This window comes from Anarrhichthys ocellatus, unplaced genomic scaffold (genome assembly GCF_004355925.1).
Source record: "Anarrhichthys ocellatus isolate YVR2014 unplaced genomic scaffold, GSC_Weel_1.0 scaffold16, whole genome shotgun sequence".
Lineage (NCBI taxonomy): Eukaryota > Metazoa > Chordata > Actinopteri > Perciformes > Anarhichadidae > Anarrhichthys > Anarrhichthys ocellatus.
Window position 1 is genome coordinate 6,137,242 of NW_022280046.1, and position 19,774 is coordinate 6,157,015.

General features: G+C 41.4%; 2 protein-coding genes across 2 annotated transcripts; both read right to left on the reverse strand.

The window, feature by feature from the left end:
* Positions 1-465: 465 nt before the first annotated feature.
* phpt1 (phosphohistidine phosphatase 1) lies at positions 466-2,976 on the reverse strand. The gene is made up of 3 exons (XM_031855680.1): positions 2,623-2,976; positions 1,268-1,395; positions 466-999 (listed from the first exon to the last, which is right to left on the reverse strand). The coding sequence occupies exons 1-3, from the start codon at positions 2,786-2,788 to the stop codon at positions 907-909; spliced, it is 387 nt and encodes a 128-aa protein (XP_031711540.1). The 5' UTR covers positions 2,789-2,976; the 3' UTR covers positions 466-906.
* A 451-nt stretch (positions 2,977-3,427) lies between these two features.
* entpd2b (ectonucleoside triphosphate diphosphohydrolase 2b) lies at positions 3,428-16,090 on the reverse strand. The gene is made up of 9 exons (XM_031855940.1): positions 15,575-16,090; positions 12,794-12,911; positions 10,459-10,609; positions 8,739-8,898; positions 8,234-8,461; positions 7,431-7,700; positions 6,415-6,534; positions 5,922-6,056; positions 3,428-5,823 (listed from the first exon to the last, which is right to left on the reverse strand). The coding sequence occupies exons 1-9, from the start codon at positions 15,806-15,808 to the stop codon at positions 5,608-5,610; spliced, it is 1,632 nt and encodes a 543-aa protein (XP_031711800.1). The 5' UTR covers positions 15,809-16,090; the 3' UTR covers positions 3,428-5,607.
* Between the last annotated feature and the right edge of the window lie 3,684 nt (positions 16,091-19,774).

Here is a 19,774-nt window from a genome sequence, read left to right on the forward strand (position 1 = left end):
TGGGAGAATTGACAGTGCGAATCATCTCAAAAGTCCCGTCCAGCGTGGTTGAAGATTTGGGCGGAGTAACAATAGCGTAAAACGCAACTCAGCTAGCTCAACAATTTACCACAATAAGACAGTTTGGAAGGCACATCTTCCTTTCACTTTTGATGGAACAAACAGTTGCCGCTACGGAGGCATAACAATATCGGTTTAAAATACTTTACATTAGAAATACAAGTTCAACAGCATATCTGGTGTCCTTTCATTGGCAACCAGTACGTCAGCATTTCAAAATACTTCAGCACAACATAATCTTGGAAGATCATCGAGTTCATTTTGACTTATCTACCCGGATTTAATTGAGGTCATTCTTCAGCAGTTTACAGTCGATGGCCATCGATACAACTGCCGTTTGCCAAAAGTAAGATAAGCATTGCGTGTGTTTTGCTCTGCGACAGAAGGAACACAGTGTGCACACAGTTTAAAAGCAGTTTTTAGGAAACATTTATGAAACATACATCACAACAAAAGCATCTACAGTTCCAACATATCTTAGTGATTAGGTCATATTTGCGAGGCTATGTGACTCTACAACAAGTCGGTGAGGGACTGCGTGTCAGGACAAGTTATTCATTCACATTAGAAGAAGACAACCGTGCATTTGTTTTAGATCCAAGTAGAGTGTTTGCTATTTCTTTACTTTACTGTAACATAAAAATCGACCCCCCCCCCCACCGCCCAAAAAAAGGCTCGTCTTCTAATCAGACCCGTCGCTGTTCGTCAGTCTTAGTCTTGGATTATCAATGTGGTATCAAAGAGCTTCTTATCGGGCTCTGTGTGGTTCCTAATGAGGGGGTTACAGATAAGTGACATGTCAGTCCAGGAGAAAGGGCGCCCGCCAGAGGCTGATCTTAGGTCAGTTCAGTATCCTTCATTGTCCCAGGTCACCTCATATTCTGGATACTGAGCCTTCAGTTTCTCAGTAGCTACAGCGTGGTTTGCTCTTCCAAATCCCTGCAACGAAAAAGTTACACGTCAACGTTCCATCAGAGGTTAACCAGTTATTCAGGCTGAAATAATCAATATGAAACACTGAATGTAATGATGAAGTGAAAGGGATCGCTCCTAGTGATGAACCCATCACTTATCATCAGGTAACTCTGCAGCAATGTGGAGCTTTTCAGCCTCTTTCAGCTCAGAGTCGTGGTTTTATGGCACGTTTACTCTTATGTACTATGCATGTCATTGTCATCACAGTTTTTATTGAGCTGAATTCTCTCACTATCGAGTATCCGTAGACGTGGAGCTTCTTGGCCTGGGGGTCGTGGCTGATCCTCCCTCCTCCGACACACTCACAGTCCAGGTGGCCGCCCTTTTCCAGCTCCTCCGACACCTTATCATAGATATCAGCTGCAAGAAGAGGCATAAACAATGCACTTTATAGTACATTTCATTTTCCAGATATAATTTAGAATGATAGAAAACACAGTAGGCTCAGCATTCATACAGTTTCTTTATGATACGAGAGTAATTAGAATCACAGATTTTGACATCAATATGCACTTTTATGAATAAAAACTGTGTCTTGGATTTTGGCGTGAACACATTTTTTGTAATAAACAAATGAGGTTATAGTCTAGTGTTTTAGTCACCAATTGTTCAAAAAATATTCCCCCAAAAATATGAAAAGGGTAGCATATCCCAGATTTCTTTTTTTTTTTTTTTTTTTTTTTTTTTTTAAATTTGGCCCACATCCCCGTTCAGTAAAATAAACAAGGGCAGAGTCAAGACACCGCTTAGAAGTTGGATCCAATTTTTTAGGAAAACATGGACCAACATATAGTTAATTCTGATCTAAACCCCATAACATACAATACGAAGCTTCACAAACCCTGTTTCTAGTCACCATTGGTAAATATTAAGACCAGACACTAGATGGCGGTAAAGGCACACTTGAATAAGAGGTGTAGTACGCACAGTAGCATGTGAATGTTTCATCCATATTTTACTCTGCCATACCTAACCATGTTAGCCTTTAAGGCTCGATCCCTGGCTTAAGTCTAAACTAGAGATACACTGCTACCAACATTTCAAAACACAGGACTGGATCCTGCTTTTTACTCAGGCAGGTCTGACTGACAGTCTGACAGAGGTGATGATTGGTTGGTCATTTAGGAAGCAGGTGTTTCTGTAAGTATTAAAAACGCCTCAGTATTCACAATACAATTCAAGAGCACCATCAACTACATCATCCAGAATGAGTATAGTGAACATACAGTCGACTCGACTGAAGGTAGGATTTCATGCAGGACTATTTAATTAGACTGCATTAGTTTTAGCTAGGTGTTCCTAATAAACTGGCATCTGACAGTAGTTATTTTGTACAGCCGCTAAACATTATCTCTCTAGGCCAATAACAATAATGTCAGGAAGTAAAGTGACATTTTTTTATCAACCTGACAAAATTAAGTTCTTGTGGAAAGAAAAGAAAAGGCAACACTGTAACTTCTTTACATTCTAATAGAATGTAAAGAAGCTACAGTGTATAGGGGGACAATAATAAGCGGAACACCGAGTGTAGCCGCTAGCTAACGGTCTCGTGCTCTGTGATAGACGGTGTTGGTGCCCCTGACTCACCGTGGTACTCGGCCCAGGCGTATCCTCGGACTATATCTATCTCCGAGTCGTCCCCCTCCTCTTTGCTGTGCACTCGGATCAGGACGTACTTAAAAACGCCGGACGGGTCGATGTCCACCCGCGGTATGTTGGCCATCAGAGCCGCGGCCCTCGTCTGCGTGCACATCTCTAGGCTACTCAGCGAGCAAACTAGCAGACACGCAAACAGACAAACTGCGTATATTTTCCCTGCGAACTCCGTGTCTGCGTCTACGTAGAAAGCTGAACAGCTCTCAAGCCCGTTTATATTTTCTTGTTTTAGACGCGAACGGACCAGCAGGAAGTCATCGCAACAGAAACCGGAAACCTCACTCGCGTCCGCTTCCGCATTGCAAGCTACAATTTAGATTTCTTCCGGTCACAGCCTTCAAAATAAAAGCACTACTGTCATCTTCTGGAGCTGAGGTTTTCCCAGTCAATCCTGTACTCATTCGGAAGCTAAACAAGCACATTCTGCCTTGTCCACTCACACCACACTGCAGTATGTTATTTACTCCTGATCTTGTAAGTCCCTTGTGTCTTTGTATATTATATGGATGTTATGCAGTTTCATTGTCAGCCAATCTTGCCATACTGATTGTGGATTCTGTGTGTGATGACACTCATTGCTGTATGGTGACAGCAGAGGTGAGAGAACACAACTCTGGATGAAATGACATGTCTAATGAAAACTCAGGAATAGTGATTTTAGAGGATATTTTAAAACAGAAAATTACTTTTAAAGTCTCCTCCTTTACATCTTCAACTAGGTTAAACACATGAGACCCTTTGCTGAATGTATTATTTTCATTATTGACATTACCTGCCATGGTTATTCTTGTATGTTTTGTATTGTTATGTTTTACTAATTCTGATATTGTTACACTTGAATGCCTTTTTTTCTCTCCTGCACTTATTCATCTAATCATATCATTATGTCATAAGCTAATAAATCAAGCACATTAATAACCAAGACAATTGTTTTATTGTATTTTGTCCTTCATTTGTTCAATCTCATTATCTTCTGATTCTTCTACTGACCCCCATTACTCAATCTGTGAGTTCACCAATGAAATAGGATGATTTATCAGCAAATTACATTACATATCACATTACTGCAAAACTATCTGAAATAAAACGCATTTTGAGCGCAATGCAGGAAGTCATCAGAACAAGCTAAATACTTTTGTGGAGCAAAGTATTTTGGTAGTTGTAGTCCAGAGCAAACCGAGGAAGGAAAGGCGTGTAAGAGTGGAAAGGACCCGAATACAAAACATATATTTAGTTATCTGGAGTAAAACACACGTGACCACACAGAGAGCGATGAAACGACACGATAAAAATCATACAAAATTCACATTGACTTCATATGAATTAATCATTTAAGATGGCTAATTCTAGTGAAAATGTTGGTAAGGTGTAAAATCTGTTAAATGTATTTCCACACTTGATTGAATGTAAACTGCACCAATTTTCACCAGGATTGTCCAATTGTTTCTTTTAGCAAAACACCTAATGCCACAAGAATGGTTTGAAAGATGCTACAGTATACATCGATATTCAACACACACACGGGCTATCTGAGAAGCTCTTGGAAAAGGCACTGACACACTGAATTACTGCAACCCAAATCTAAATTTAGCACAGCTGCATGCCAAGAGTTGCCTTTGGCTTTTAATGCCAGCACACCTGAGTACACATTGGAATGTCTTCATGTTGAAGCATACATTTCTTTATAATGATCATCTCTTTTTGAGGGTTAAATTGCTTTCATGTTTCACCTCAACATATAATGCAGAGGGGGTGGGCACAATACATGTAATATAAGTAGTGTGTAATCCAATCCATCAAAGCAGTCCTTAAATTCTAGTTTTATGGTGCAAAATATGTCCCATAAACACCACCACACGTCAGATACAAAAACAACCACTCTCAACTTAAACTGATCACTACTACTATTGTCCAAAGTAAAGTGGTGAATTCATGACTGAAACATGTTTTACTGTCAAAAAAAGACAAATATAAACTTTAAGTCTGTGAGTAAATACGTTGTTTTGGAAGGTTAGATGCAAGTTTTGTTCAGTAACTTAAAGACACATCAGTCCTTTCTAGCTATTTGCTATCATTACATTATTTTTATATTTCTACCATTCGGAAATGTGTTGATATTATGCTGTTGAAATAAAAGCTGCCACTTGAAAAACATCTTTGAATAAAAATATATATAGATATATATATATATTCAAAGATGTTTTATATATATATATGCAATAGTGATTGCTATCATATTAAACTGGTAGTTATCTCCACAATGTGCTTCATTTTACTGCAACAGCGCCTCAGAATACAGTCCCATAACGCTGGACCTTTTTACATTCAATCAAATGTTGGTTGGATTTTTCCAAGAATAAAAATGACATTCAGACCTCCGCTGTAGTGCCAGTGTGATATGTTCTTAAGCCGACAGCCGATCACACAGTATTCGGTCTGTGACATGTCTTCATTGTGTTGGCTCTGTACTCTACTACATTGGATTTGAAGTGACACAAAAAAAGGACTGAAGTTAAAGCTGTAGTCATTTAAGCAGTCCCAAAGTGATTCTAATTATACAACTAATTAGCAATCAGTGAATATGCAGTGCGGTCTCCGTGTTTTGGAGACCATGTATATGAAAAGACATACAAGTTCCTACACCGGTCTGGGCTAGTGTAGAAACATGACGGTGAGACATGACCCCTATGTAGATATGAAGAGCTCATTCTAAGGTAAGGAAAACACAACAATTCTTAGTTTCAGGTGATTATACACTAATAAAAACATAGTTATGTATATTATATTATATTTCTGTGACTAGATCCCCAGAACTGCTACACACTGGACCTTTAAATAAAGCTCAAATTCAGCTCTTTAACCTCACAGATTTGTTTTAGATCCAACATTGTGTAGTACAGTACGGCGTTATTCTATCTAGATGGTGCTTTCACTGCCTCCTTTCTTCTTCCCACCGCGAGCTTGGAATACGATGAAGACCAGGACCGCCGCGAGCAGGAGGACAAAGAGAAAGATAAGCGTTCCCCACGCTCCCGGGGTCAGGGCCTTCCTCAGCCCCACCGTCTCTGCCGGCAGCAAACTGCTCAAACTCAGCATGTAGCCCAGAGCCCAACCCACCGATGCGTCCCCTGCCTGGAGGATCAGCAAGAGTGGAAAACGGGGGTCTTTTATTTGTGTGTAAATGAGCATGGAGGATATACATTTTGGTGAAAAGATGATAAAGTTCTCACCTTCTTCTGGAAGGAAATGCGTGGGAACGATGTCTCATCGAAGCCGTATCCTCTCAACATGAGAATCTTAACGTACACAGAGATAGCACAGTAGTCCTGCAGATGAGACTTTAGCTTCGGCGCCAGAAGCAGCATCTGGAACAAAAAAACCAAGACCGTCTTACAATGTTGCAGAACAGAATATAGACATAACGTTAAAATGCACAGTGGTGCTTTGAGCTTAACGCTAATAGGACGATGCTAACACGCTCACAATCGCTACGCTCACATGATGATGTTTAGCGGGTATAATGTGTACCACGTTCAACATTTTGATTTGGCATTTTAGCATGCTGCTATTGCTCATTAGCGTTAAACACAACGTACACCTCAGGCTGATGGGCACGTCGATAGTTTTGCAGGTATTTGGTCGTAAACCACACAACTCTGCACATTCACAGACACAAAAAAAGACATAAAAATCATTGGCACATGAATTTAAAAAAAACATTACTTCTTTGAAAGTCATCCCGCACACTGTTTTGGAGGCCTCCTCCAGTTGTGAAGGAGTGCTCGCAGTGATACTGGTGGCACGCTGCAGGAAGGAGTGACTGTAGTAGAATGCAGAGAATGCCTGGTACCCAGAAAGAGGACAAAATACAAAACTCAGACTGGGGCAATTAATACCACATGGAAAATAAACTACCAAGGAGAGGAATTGAACACATATAGACACAAAAAATTATGTTCACAGCCTATGTTTCTATCTGCACATTGAGGCTATATTGTATTACTAAATTTCTTACTAAATTTCTTGCTGCAAATATTTTTCCCTGAGTATATTTTTGAATGCAGGACTTTTACTTGTAATGCAATATTTCTATATTGTGGTGTTTTACTTTTACTGAAGGGAAGATCTTAAGTCCATTCTGCTCACTTAGATATTATGATGTTAGGTAACTAATGGTCCAAATGCAAAGGCCTTTTATATCAATGGTTCCCAAACTTTTTCCTTTCCTTATATTGAGTAAACTGACGACCCAACTAAGTGACATGGTTTATGGATATTTCATCTTATATTCAATGCAAACAATAACAGTACAGAACAACTGATAAACTGTACAACTAGAAGAGTGAAACCCATAACTGCAGGACATTTGTGTAAAACGAGCAGTTTGGATGAATTTCCTGTGAACATTGCATCATAACTTTTAATGCAATTCTCTGTCTACATTATGTATTTTGTTGTAATTTCTAACAATGATTCAGTATTTCCTTCTCCTCACAGCTTGGCCATTGCTCTGTTAGCTCTATTATTTCTGAAATAATAATTTTTATTTACTTTTCTTCACGGAAATGATTGACATACACAGATATAGGTCAACTGTATATATTTGTTTTAAAAATGGTCTTACACCACTTAAAATCAATAAGGACTTGTGAGGCCCCCCCGTCCTCCTTGTCTAGTCTATAAAGCTACCAACGTGTACAACCCCTCTGTGTCATCTGACCCCCTCCAGCCTTTCTTACCATGAAGCCACCGGTGACATTTGGCTGGAAGACTTTATCAAAGGAGCACTGGGAGAACGGACAGCCGTCGAAGGAGAAGATCTCGGACACGTTGCTCAGACAGTGTTCATAATGCCCGCTGCCTTGTATCGTCAGAGAAGCCTGGGAGTCGTAGGAGCTGGGTTTGTACTTCGCAGTACACGGTGAGTTGAATATACTGTTCAACTTTAAAATTCTGTTGTGGCCTGCAGGGTAGCAGGGGTGAGTGACTGACCCAGAGTAACCCTGAGACTGAGAGAGACAGAGAGATATCCATTAAAATGCACATGTATAATTTTGCACTTCTCCTATAACATAAAATGTGAAATATAGTTGTGTAATGAGAACCCAACCAATTTCAAGTCCATTCTCTCAGATGTCGATATTGCCGGACTTTTTTTTTGCAGTCTTGGAAAGGGAGGCGTGAGCAACCTCACCTCCAGATGCCATCAAATCCTACACACTGTCCCTTTAACTACCATATAGGAAACATTGATATAATGTCTGAATTCTGAATGTACATACAAAGCAACTCATAAAGCTGTATGTTGCATTGAAATCCATCAGTGTACTGTTTAGTCTGGATCTAAAGACAGTGAAGACACTAAGATTAATGTCTGGATCCTGAAGAGAGAAAACAAGTCCACTAACTCTCCCCTGTTATAATACAAATATTATAAAAGGGTCTTTAAAGACTGCATCTTTATACAGTATACATGTATGATGACAAAGTAAATAGCAGGTTGTTTCATTTCAGTTTTAGTGAGCGTGTCGTCTTCCACTACCTTCACTATGTGAGCCAGCAGCCTCTTGAGGACCTGGTCTTGCCCGTAGCACAGGAAGCTGTGTGTGTACAGAGTGTACTCCTGGCCATAAAGGCGAAGCTTCATCATGTCGCGCTGGTCCTCTAGTTCCTCCTGAGTCACAAATGTTATCTGGGTGGATGCCCCGCCGAAATCAAGTGCTCCCACTGTGGGCCTGCCGGGGCTGAACCAGCGCCCCACGAAACCATACTGTGGAGAAATGAGAAGGGAAATAGGAGAAGATAATGGGAATAGTGATATATGAGCATCAGTGTTGCAGAGGCCACTAGGTGTCATCAGTCATCCGCTAAATACGCTTTAAAGAGACAAACAAACACCTTTGCAACAATGCAGTGCAAAAATGAAATATTTGAACAGATTTAAATGCAAGCTGCTTTTTTTTTTAGCACCATTGCTGCTGTACATTTCTACAAATCATCGTCTGAGTTGATTAAGATGAAACGTACTGACTCCCAAAACACGGTACCTTTATGAAGTTCTCTAAGAGGTAGTTGACGGTGACCCAGCCATACGCCCCTTCCTCTTGACCGCTCAGTATGGTCGCCCCCTGGTAGCTGAATGGGTAGGACTGGATTTTGTGGCCCACCTCCTGCAGAATCTGAACTGACAGCTCTGGGCTTGAGATGCTTGTTGGGGGAAAAAAAGAGTCTTCTTTTACTAAATTGTTACAGCTGAAAATCAGTTTTCACAAATCTCGCTTAAAACTCACTGTCTCACTGCTGACCTCTGACACTATAAAGATTCAGCTGACCCACGCTGACCCGGACCTTAAAGATTTACTACTATACAGTTAAATTAGTGCTTTTATGTACACTGTAAGAAGTTACATTAGTGCCAACATGTTACGAGTGCAAAGGGATGTTTAGTAGAGCTGGATAAATTTCCGGTTTTGCCGGACCGTTTCCGGTGGACAAGCTTTAACCAGTTTGAATTTATGCAAATCAGCTGAACCGACGTTTATCATTTTGACACGTTGAGGCAAATTAAAGAGAAACCTGTGGCAACAACGTCACAGCGCTAAATCCAACTTGTATGTCATTGGTTAAAGGCAATATGACAACGTGATGAACATTTAAACATTTACATTTAAGGAGCCGCTTCCATCTCACAGGCTGAGACAAAAAAGAGATCAAATCTCAGTAGAGGTGGGAGGGGGGAAGGAGCACACGTTGTGTTTGTTTCCTAGAAAGTTCATGGGTTTTTTGGGGTGACGAGACATGACAGAGTTAGTGTCAAAGAAAACAAACAAATATGCCAATACAGCAACATTTTGAAGCTGACGAAGGAGGCGATATGAAGAACAAGGTCGAGGCAACGTGTAAACGTTTTTTGTTTTTATTAACCCGGCCCCGTCCTATTGTTTAGAGAAAGATGAAAAATAGGCAGACTGTGTCTTGCCTCACACTGTAGGTTTTATGTAGCTTAAGTTTGCACTGTGCAAATGATTTCCATATCCACCTCTGACAGCCGTTTTTTGCTGCATATCCCAAAAAGCGCTCGGTCAACAGCTTTGTGCTCTCAAAGCTTCATGCAGTCATACCGTTTATCAGGTTTCTAATTAGACCAGAAGGAAGGTGTGGATAGTCTGTAGAGAAATGTCTTGACATCCATGCCACAACAGCAAACCTCACACATGAATAGTTACTTCAGTTGTGTTTACAGCATACGGCCCATTGCTACTTATTATGACATTCATAAATCTACTGGAGCAATGCTGAGGAACGTTTACAAGCAGGGAAATCAAGAGGCAGCAACTTACAGTAGTTTGTTAGGTTTATATTAGTCTGAGGACAGGCAATATGTTTATGTTCCCTCATATGACTAAAGAAAGAAAGGATTGGTACTACAGGGCTTAGCAGACAGACAGCTCTGGATGCAAAATATGTGATACAAGATGTCCACATGTAACAGGTTTGATATTGCACAAGGTACATAATTATGTTTTGACGAGCACTTTATTGCTTTACTGTTTTATTATTGTCACACTGTACAAAAGGATTAGCGCGTGACAGTGTTGCATCCATGGATTCATGTGAAAGAAAAATAAAGTCATGTAGAAACACAACAAAATAAACACAGACAGAGACAGTCTGGTCTCTCACACAAACACACACACACACACACACACACACACACACACACACACACACACACACACACACACACACACACACAGTTTGACTCACTTCAGAAGCCTCATGCCAGCTGTGGCTCCCAGGTACACAGGTGTGAGCTGGTGTCTTTCTTTGGGGATGTCCTTCACTGCCTGGTCCAGACATGCCTCTAAGCTCTGCCCTGCTGCTCCCTGCTGGCCCGCATAGCTGGAGATCCCTCCGCCTGAGCCGGCGATCAACAGGTAGAAGAAAAATAAACTCTGATTACAAGATGGACGTGTAGGATCTTGTTCTCGTGTGGGATGCTGTGATGCACCTTGCATCATGGTGCAAATTGATCACACCCACAAGACTAGAGATTTCCCACAGCGACCCAGAGAGCATGATAATCCCCTTTGAAAAATCAATTTATAGAATATAAGCGTTATTCCGTACTGTTAGCAGAAGTCCCTGTGAGGACTACAAATGTCACGAATCATTTCTAAGGACTCTCGTAGCCTTTGAATTGTCTGATTTTAATTTATACGCATCATTCTCGGACATAGGGATCAAAGTTCACTTCTGACTGTGGCCTTTTTACTTTTATGAAACTTCACAGTGTCAATGCCGTGTTCATGACTAATTGGAACAAAATAAACATTTGTTTATCAAAGCCAAGAGGCATGAGGACCCTTTGGCGGGACACGGACTCATTCCTGATTCACGATGGCTCGAGACAAAAGAGCTGCTTCACTTGCTGCGCTCAGCTGTGACAACATCAGCCGTTCACAGGAAACAGCTGGCACTCTTCCAGATCCCACCTACTACATGTCACTAGAAACACCTGTGTTTTAAAATGTAAAACGTTTACACTCTGAAGGCTTGAAAGGAGGCTGACGTGTTTGTAGCTTGCTCTCCTATAGTCCATAATAACTTCCATAAAAACTTTTCAAACCACTGCCACAGCTTATTGATTCACCGCTGCCAGTTTGTATGCACATTATCTTATAACCACTCACATTTTCACACATAATTGCTCCATGCACAGCTTTTATATTATGCTAGTGAGCCAAGAAAGTGCTAAAACGTCTGTAAAATCTTCATCCTGCAGCGTAAATCTTCTTTGCAGTATGTACATATACTCTGTATGTTCCAAACCCTCTAGTTGACATATGCCAAAATGCACGGCTATGTGGTTAGCTGCTTGACATGCTAATAATGGTCGCAGTGAGCGACAGGTAGCTAATTGTGCTGGCGTCAAACAGAAGCCAGTTATTGGTAAGAAGAAAAAAAACAATGACTAAGCATGAGAATGAGCAGAAACAGATGTAGCAGTGGTTTGAAATATCTCTATGCAGGTTTTTACTGGAAAACATATGTTTAACTTTTACATATTACAAATTATTATATTATCTATTTGCTCTACCGCTGCCATGAACAATATTGGGCCATAGCTATGATGAACTGGTTTTTACAAATTAAATTACATATTAAATAGTTCAATATTGTGTAGGTTTGTATGTGGTTAGACAATCATTAAATGACATGCTTAATTAACGTATACTGTATATCTTAATGATATGTCAAATTCGGTTCAGTCGATATGAATGAATTGTGACAAATCGTGCAGAGCATGTTAAAGTCATGTCGTCCACTGTTAAACCTTACAGTTGATACGCAATCAGTCCGAGGCCTCAGTAAGCTATTAACGCAAGACAAAGTCACTAAAAACAGCGACATCGTAACAGTTGCACGATCAGCACCACAGACAGCGCCATGCTTCCAACGAGCAAGACTAAGACAGCGTGCGGCTCAGGGGACATTTTATTCTGCTCTCTCTCTCACATATCTATTACTCGAAGTTGGGAAAAAATACACTAAATAATGCCAAATGTTTTTAACCACCGAAAAGCTTGAGGACGATGCAGGAGAACAACTTACACAAACATGATATGAAGAACATGATTGTGGCCTCCGTACTTCTGAAAGTAAGAAAGCACTTCTGAAAGCTGGTTTTATATGGTGGTTCTTTGCTTATGATGTGTGCTTTGTTTAACTTAAAAGACTGACCTTCTCGTGGCCTACTTGGCTGAAAACCTTGTCTCGACTTTTTGTCGACACATTGTCTTATGCTAACATTATGTTTACTAATCAGGAGGGCACTCCGTTGACTATTTGTGGCTGTCTTTTGACAGTTGCCGTGGCTTATTGTGAAGGGAGAGAGCGGCCTCCTAAACACCCGTAGCCCTGGGGCCTAGAGTAATATTAAGGAGCTTCTGGCTGTTGGACTGATCTGGCTACAGACGCTGTGAAGAGAAAGTTCTAAACTTTTCAGAGCCACCTCTGAAGTGTGCGAGTATTGGTACCCAGAGAGTTTAATATGCAAAACATGTGTTGTTTTTGGGTTGAAGGGAGCGCTGACACTTACCGTTAACACGGCATTCGCTGTGCTGGGTGACCACGCCCGTTCCATTTTGCTTGTCCGCTGGCCACTTGTATATGTACAGAGTTGTGTGCGAAGATCCAGCATCCAAGACAATCCCGTACTACAGAGAGCAACAGGCAGAAGAAAAGAAAACACATGGAGAGAGGTAATTGTACAGACACCCTTGAAAAGGGAAGTTAAAAAAGACAGAAGAGTGAGACGGAGGCTGTGTGACCTGGATTTTGGCGTCTGGAAGACGTTTAGCTGCAAACAAGATTAACTTGTAGCGCCACCTTCAAAGGTTACCCTCAGGGTGTTCTTTTACATACAGTATATGATGGACAGAAACTGATTGCATTTGCTTTTCTATAAACACACAGGAATATAGGACATTGTATCACCGCGCATCTCAACCTTTGTGCTACAAAGGTTCTGACTTGACTTTTAAAAGAAAATGTTATTTCACAATTTGTTTTGTTAATCCAGTCCTCTTTTAGTGTGTACACGAGCATATGTTAGGAGGAGTTTGATTTGCACCGATTGTCATCTAAAGATGAGGTTTGGTTGAAGTCTCTGTGCAGCAGCTCAAAAATTTCAATCTTAATGACATTGCTGATTAAGATTTTAGCACTTTGAAGTAGCACTTTGGTCTTCTACGTAGAGGATTTACAAGATACATGAAATATAAATTCTAAATCTACTTTGAAATCCTGCTCCACTTCTTGAATCCAGTCAATTTAGGGTGAAGAAAAAAAAAAAAAAATCCAAAAAAAAAAAAAAAAAAAATCGATATATACACATATATATATATATATATTTTTTTTTTTTGAACTGTGTGCTATTAGCCAAATACGATGTACTCATTTTGCAGGGCAAACTCACAACAAGTTAAAACAGGTAAGTGCGTGCTCGTGAGGCGCGTTCCTGCATCTCAAAACACACTACATAAACAGGCACGTGAGAATAAACACACGGAGAGTAATCGATATACATATTGTCATTTTGTGGGTGAAGTATTGCTTTAAGAACTGAGACAGTCCTGACTTTGTTGTTAAGCGGAAAATGCTCCCTCAAATGCCACAGCCTACCCACCGTGATGAAAACCCTGTTGCCATGACACTGCTTCCCCTCTCCCTGCCATGTGGAATATTAAGCAACTTGCTTAAATGAAAGGAAACACCAGTAGAAATCCAGCCATGCAAGAAGGTATGTGGCCGACGATGCAAAGGAAAGAGACCACAAACACAAACGGTGCACGTGCAGAAATGCATAACACACATTGCACATCTTTCCACACTCAGGCGTTTGCGAAAACACGCAACTTCTCAAGTCAGTACAACAGGTGAACATCATGTGGAAGCTGTGCTTGTTATCTCTCATAACATTTTCTCATTATTGCTGTGCAGTGAGTTGTAAGGACTCACTCGAACACTTGCCAAAAAACACAGAGAACACAGAGCAGCTTTGATGATCTGCTCTGACCTTCCATTTCATGAACTGTTGGACTTCTCTCCTCGCAAAAGCTAAGAAAAACCCTTTGTGTCCTTTTTTTTGTGTGACCACAGTGAAAGGAAGGCTACATTATGTTAAAAAAAAAGAGGAACCATGGGATATTTTACACAAAAACGATGAAGCGGAGGGAACAGAAGCTGGAGTTACCGTGTGCAGCAGTCCTGCTCTGAAGGCCAAAGCCGCTGAACCTTGCTTTCCACTCCGAATGTAAGGCAGTCTCTTAAATCAGCAGGTCGCTGCAGGTAAAGTCTATAATATTCATTGTTTTATAACAATGTACCATTGAGTTTATCAGTATCACAGCCATGAGGTCCACCCTGAAGACTCAGATAACCGCTGTCATCCAGCAGTGTCAACGCAAGTGAAAGATAATTTGTGTATCCACGATACAATGACCGTATACAGTCTCAGGTCTATAGAGGCCTTTTGTCCAGCAAATCACGAAATGGGTGCGTACGTAGGTATTGTGGTGCATTTCCAACTATTCAAATGTTTTATATGTAACATACAGACCCCCAAGAGATGTCACAGAGAAAACAAATACCTTATTAGTGTGCACGATTAAGTGATTCGTTCACATGGTTTAATCATTTGTGACAGCAAACGCCTTTGGCGCAATGCATCCAGTCAGTCAGAAGACAACAAAGGAGACATTTAGGAGGCGCTCTGGAACCAGATCTGTAGTGTCATCAAAGTTCATAAACAGTCTCTGTAAAATATGTTGAAGTGATCTCAAAGAGAACATAGTACCTGTCCTCTCAGACGAGGTGAAGCTGTAGCATTAAAGCCAAACCATCCACAGTGAGGGTGTGAAGTGCAGGACACAATGGCATGAAGTTGACAAGTTGTACTGAACCAGATCTTGACTTATTAAATTGAGAGTAATATGACTAGTTCACACTTGTAGAAGATACAATTTTCAACTTGACTTTGTCTATTTTATTTTGTTGCCCCTGAACTTCCATACATTTAGGCTTCAACAGCTGATCAGAGCCTGTTAATTAAAGTCATGATTCTAAAGATTAAAAAGGATGCAATATGCGAACTTAACACCGACACTCATTTTACAAACATTAATAGTGAAGTAGGCTGAACAACCTCCAAGTAGGCTACTAACGTAAGAGAATCCTGTCGTGCCACAGAATGTTTTGAGTGTGTATCACCTTTTGGGCTCCGTGTCCGCACCCTGCTCAGCACAGCTTTGGTTACTATCCAGATAGACTCAACGTGCTGACAAACTAATCCAAAAATACCCAACGGAACCGACCTTACCATGAACCCCGGGGCCTCCCGAACGTCCTCGGTGGGGATGGTCAGAAGCAGGATGGCAACAAGTCCAAACACCAGCAGCGCGATGGGGACGACCGGGTGAGCGCAGTGCTGAGCCATGGAGCGCGAGCGTTCAAGCGCAGCTCCGATTCTGCGCCCGCTGGAAATTTGAGCGTCGACTTTTAATAGCGGCCAACAGGGAGACGTGGCTGGTGGCTTCCCCGCTGGCCCCGGCATTTAACACCGCCCGCCTCACGCTTCACCTGGTGCCTGCCTCCTGTTTTACATTTCACTTGAGATATCAAAGTATGAAGTGAATGTATGTTCCCCGCGCAGCCAAGCACTCCTCCGCGCGCCCGGAACCGTCTCCTCCTCGTCCAATGAATGAAAACAGCACCACGGCTACCGGTGCCATGGAGGGAAAAATGTGTTTTACCCGCTGCTGCTCATTCACATTCACCGGTGACTGAGGTTGGAGCTACAGAGTGTCAGACTAATCACTTTCTTGTTTATTTCAGAGAGGACAAACACATGACTCATAATGATTCAATCATTAATGAGAAAAGGGGGAGTGTCGTCTGGCAGAGGTCCAATTTGTAGCCTGTTGGACTGCGGTGCTGCAGAGCTGCTTGTTGTTTTAGTCCAGTATTTGAATGTGAATGGGTGTAGCTTGACTTGCAAATTGCGCCCTCATTTGAATGCCTAAGTACAACATGACGTTTTCACTGGAGGCATGTACTTTCTTTGTGCATGTAGTTGAATTCTTGTTTTTCCTTAAATTCTACTCTGATTCAGACAGTCTAAATTTAGCAGAATGTGTAATGAGTAATTTTGAAGGACCTTCTGAATATTGCACTTGAGCTATTCTTCACGTTCTTCACTATTCTTCACACTCAGGGTGCTCATTTTGATGTTTGTATTCTTTGCAATATGGTAGATATCACAAAATATATACTGTTAATGAAATTATGAATATAACATCTGAGTTTGTATAGGCCTATCTTCTGGAAGAACTGGGATGTAAATATACCTACCTCTATCTATCTAGCTCTGCTCTCTGTCTCTGCTCAAACGCCCGTAGCGCTGGGCTTTGAAACCAAGTTGACATATTGGCCAAACCGTGGAATTGATTAATTTAATTAGTTAACTTAAAGTCACTGCAAGGAACTTTCCTTTTGTGTTGATTTTGGCGGTCCCTGTGGACAAAAGTGTTAGTGTTTCCGAGCACTAGATTCCCTCTACAAAGCTTCTCAATTTACTGCAGCAGGGGTCTGACAGTCTACTACACGTAGTCCTGGTTCTGGTTCTCCCAGTGATGGGCCAGCAAGGCCTTCTCTGCTGGCCTAAACAGAATCACAAAGTTATAGCTATTTTATAATCTAATAATTTTTCTTAAATACACTACATGTATTATAATTTATAAAAATATTTTCCCCATTATCTTATGTTCTCATTGCACAGCTACTGTCTTCTTCAGTTGCTCTGCTTCCAGTGCAGCTTGTTTTAAGTAGAGCTTTCATCCAATCAGATTTCACCTCTGTGTCTCTAGGTAAGAAGAGAGGCCCGAGGCCTGCAGACTCTCAAGTGAATCCCTGTGCAGTTTAAGTGAATGGGGACCATATTGTTGATTGTCATAGTCTTCAACCAATCAGATCTTTAGTTTGACATGTTGGGCATATTCTTTGACGTGCCAGAGCCTTCTAGCTGGCCTACGTCAGCATTACGTGCAGCTCAGTTTTCAGGTGCAGTGCTGCAGTGAGGTGCAGCGTGCGCTGTGATTGGTCAGTGGGCGAGCACGTGACTATCGTGAAACGAAACTTAACGTAGCCAACAAAGCTTAGTCGGAGTAGTAAGAGTTCAAATTAAAATATATGGAAGAAATTATGATTTTTTTTTTGCATTTTGCTTGGTGTAGATTTTTATTTTTTTTACCTAGCTTTGTTTTTTTAACACTCAATGGCTGAAGGAGGAGAAACGGATTTGTGAGTTGGGATTTAACCGTGGGATTAAACTCTTTGTCAACAAAGAAAGGAGCATGGAGGTTGTCTTTAAGTGATCAGCATTTGGTAAGTCAACTGCGTTTGTTTTTTTACATCTATATCTGAATGGCCCGGTGCCCTCGAGTGTGTAGCAGAATGCGAGTTGCTGCTGTTGTTTTCCCGTTAAGCTGGTGTAGCGTAGCCTCCCAGAAGTGCGGTGCCTCAGCTTTTTTTGTTTTGTTCCGGTTCAGAGGTCACACAGCCCGTTGTCTCCTACGTGAGTGCAGAAAACATTATATTTTCCACAATTTAAGCTTCTGCATTTTCCAAATGCCCTAGTATTATTCGAACGTATTGTTCGGTTTGTAAGCCACGTACCGAATGGTTTAATACGAATACGTGTATTGTTACACCCCTAGAAACAAATAATAACCGTAGCTGTGGCGCCATCATGAGGTTATTAGGAGATGGTTCAGCTGCAGGACAGCAGTGAAGGCCCAGGTATAAAATGCACTGGATCTCCAGCAGAGACCTGGGGAGCAGCGAGGCAAAGCTCTGCTCCTGGCCGGAGGAAGAGATGCTATTGCCGTGCGCTGAGCTCTCCTCCTCCCACCGGCGAATCCTACTGCAGGTCGAATTCTGCAGCGAAGCCGTATCTGGGTCGATCTGTTGCGGTGGGCTGGCCGTTGTTGGAGGCCCAGCTGGAGTCTGAGCTGAGGGAGTTTCTCGTGAACCTGCATGATTTAATCGGATTTCACGCGGAATCCGACCCGGTGGCACCGATTACATACATAAAGAACAATTATACAGAAATAACCAATCTTCTTACTGATGGTGTCATTTCCTTCTGTCGGTCATATAGAGGCATCAGCAATATTTTGAGATTGTTTCATATTCAGTCCCCACAGACTGAGCTACTGCTGCCCTGGTGGAGGGTTCATACCAGTACTTACAATCAGGTCGTTAGAACCAATCAGCACACAGAATCACATCAATCTCTCTGACAGAGCGTGACAAAGTGTCGGTTGTGATCAGGGCAGAACGTCAATGGACCAGAACAAATGTCCATCCATCCATTTTCCTCCGCTTATCCGGGGTCGGGTCGCGGTGGCATGTCTCACCTGACAATTTCCTGCGACCCAGCTCTGCTTCTACAAGGCATGTCGTTAATTAACAATGACAGCCATGATTTAATTAATGACACATTTAATGAAAGATACAACTGATTGTGACAGTGACTGTGTCCTTGTGAACCCAAGATAACACTGGTATGGCTAATGAAAGAGTCATGCTGTTAACCTTTAGATGTGTGGGCTGTTTTAAAAAAATTACAGTTTTTAAATCGGCCTGAAGATTTCCTGTCCGTCCATTTCAGATCAACAACCTGTAGCACCTCCTGTCTTGTCTGCGGATGCAACATGACATTTTGGAGGTTTGGAGGAAAAACCTTTGATTTTATCACACTAGTCGGTTGGCTTTTACATACCATGGTAGCCTAAAATATGTGGAAGCAACATTAAAATAGCCACACACGTCTCAACTAACTGTGAGGCTGTGCAGTATAGGCTTACGTAAGCACAGCGGTGCTTTGAGCTAAATGCTAATGTTAAGATGCTAACATGCCCACAGGGACAGTGTTAATATGCTGATGTTTAGCAACCATCTTAGTTTTGCATGTTGGCATGCTAACATTTGCTAATAAGCAGTACACACAAAGAGCAGCTGAGGCCTAATATGAATGCAATGAAATCAAATATCATCTGCACATATTCATTTCTGCTATAATAAAACCTAGTTATTCAACTGCATGGTCACTCTTTTCATTTTAGGATGCATTAGGGTTTCTTTCTTCCAGTTATTCAAAGCGTCAGACACTCCATAAAACAGAAACACATTGCTGACACACTATTAGCTTAAAAATATGTTATCATCGCTAACACGTTAGTACAAATTGGCCTTAATTCAACGGACACATAATAATTCCATTGGACTCGTGTTTGTGTCCACTTGATGTCCAGTGTTCACTCTCATTTAAGCTCTATTTGGTGTCCAACAACTCCCGAGGGAAATATCTGGCCCACGTTGCTCGACCGTGTTCACCAGCCAAAGTGGAAAAGTGCAGCTGTTTTACAGTATATGAAGGGTTGGTATAACCACAGGTAGGAGTAGGCCATTCAGTCTAAAGGCAGACCAAAGAACCAAAACAAGACATTACACTGACTAA